Source organism: Solanum stenotomum, unplaced genomic scaffold (genome assembly GCF_019186545.1).
Source record: "Solanum stenotomum isolate F172 unplaced genomic scaffold, ASM1918654v1 scaffold36362, whole genome shotgun sequence".
NCBI classification, from domain to species: Eukaryota; Viridiplantae; Streptophyta; class Magnoliopsida; order Solanales; family Solanaceae; genus Solanum; species Solanum stenotomum.
Genome location: NW_026033891.1, coordinates 1 through 1,611, shown reverse-complemented (window position 1 = coordinate 1,611; position 1,611 = coordinate 1). Strand labels below are relative to the sequence as shown.

Sequence of the window (1,611 nt, the reverse complement as noted above, 5' to 3'; positions counted from 1 at the left end):
CATCATCTTTGAGGGAGTGAAAAAAATCACACATTAAATGGGGTGAACAACTCCTCCCAAGAAGTGATAGATTCACGTGGCAACTCCGCCAGATGTGTGGGACACCATTAGGTTCCGCAAATTCAAGAGGTTTACACAACCCTGAGGCTCTTATATACCTTCCTAGGTTTAGAAATTCTATGCGGAGTACGTGAAGCTAGTCCCGAAGGCAAGAAAAAGGCCAGTTTATTTGTACCTGCTGATCATGTAGTAATCAGAGTAAAAATGGTGAAGTGCAGCAGTTCAGACATCAATGAGGCATTGGGGTGCACAGTAAATGTGATACATTTTTTTGTGGATAAGATTTAGAAGAAGATCCTAGACGACCTAAAGGGGTGATTGGCTCCTTTAATTTCTGACATTACACCGTTGTGGATATTGAGCGCTGATGTAGCTAAGAGCCAGCTTCATAGTCAATTCATTAGGGTTGTCACCTTCTAAGAGCCAGGGGTCCAGATTGAGAAGAAGGACCTGAATGTAATGGCGAGGTACTGGTTCAGATTCATTAGGAGCACACTGATGCCATCATAGAATTAGTTCATCCTCCGACATTCGAAAGATGCTTTGTTGGGTTTCATTATTGACCGGGATACACTAAATCTCAGGATGATAATTGTGCAGGAGATGTCCATGAGGGCCAAGCAGAGCTAGACATCACTTCCATTCCTAGTGCTGATCACAGAGTGGTGCCGATGAGCTAGAGTGCCCTTTGTGGCAAAGACAGATTATGAAGTGACTCCCACTTCTTCTACTGACATTCAGAGGATTGAGGCCGAGTACACCAGGGATGAGGTTGAGCGGAGAAGAGCAGCTTCGGTGGCTACATCCCCGGCTGTTGATATAGATATGCTAGAGGCAGACATAACTCCTTCCACTCAGGCCGGTGAGCCTTCAAGTACTCCTAGTTTATCTACTTCTTCTACATCTGCTCCCACTACTATTGTTGCTACTGCTACTTCCCCCCCTCCGTCGTTGACGCAGGCAATGCTTTATAAGATGGACCATCTGGACAAATCTACTAATGTGCGTGCTTCTCGGGTCAATGCGGATATCCTAGGAATGATTGAGCGGGCCATTGCTTCTTCCCTAGCCCCTATCCGAGCCGATTTGAAAGAGCACGGGAGTTGATTACTGCACATGGCCTAGTCTTTGACGCCCTCACTATGCGAGTTGAGGCATGTGAGCAGGGAGGTCGCCAGTCTCATAATGTTACGACTTTTAGGGTTGATATTGCAGAATTGAGGCGTGATGTGGATGATCTCAAATCCATATATTTTTCTATATTGTTCGACACTGTGGACCTTCCTGAGGTTTCGAGTTTAGAGATGCCAGCTATTTCTGAGATCCCTCCGGCTCCTGTGACTGGAGATGCTACTTTAGATAATAAGGGTGATGAGTCGGACACTCCTGATACATATGAGGAGGAGTTGGGTAACCGTGAGGTGGTTGTATATGATGATCTTGAGGATTTAGAGGGTGCAATGGTGCAGGCAACTATGGTGGCTTCACTCCAGGACACCTCGATGATTGGCTCCAGTGGATCACAGTCTTGTCACACCCCGAAGCTACCCC

At 46.4% G+C, this 1,611-nt stretch overlaps 1 protein-coding gene across 1 annotated transcript; it reads left to right on the top strand.

The window, feature by feature from the left end:
* Window positions 1-1,202: 1,202 nt before the first annotated feature.
* On the top strand, window positions 1,203-1,529 carry LOC125852521 (uncharacterized; the record flags this gene model as incomplete). The annotated part of the gene is made up of 1 exon (XM_049532247.1): window positions 1,203-1,529. A coding segment is annotated over exon 1 (327 nt), but the record flags the coding sequence as incomplete, so codon positions are not given.
* Window positions 1,530-1,611: the final 82 nt, after the last annotated feature.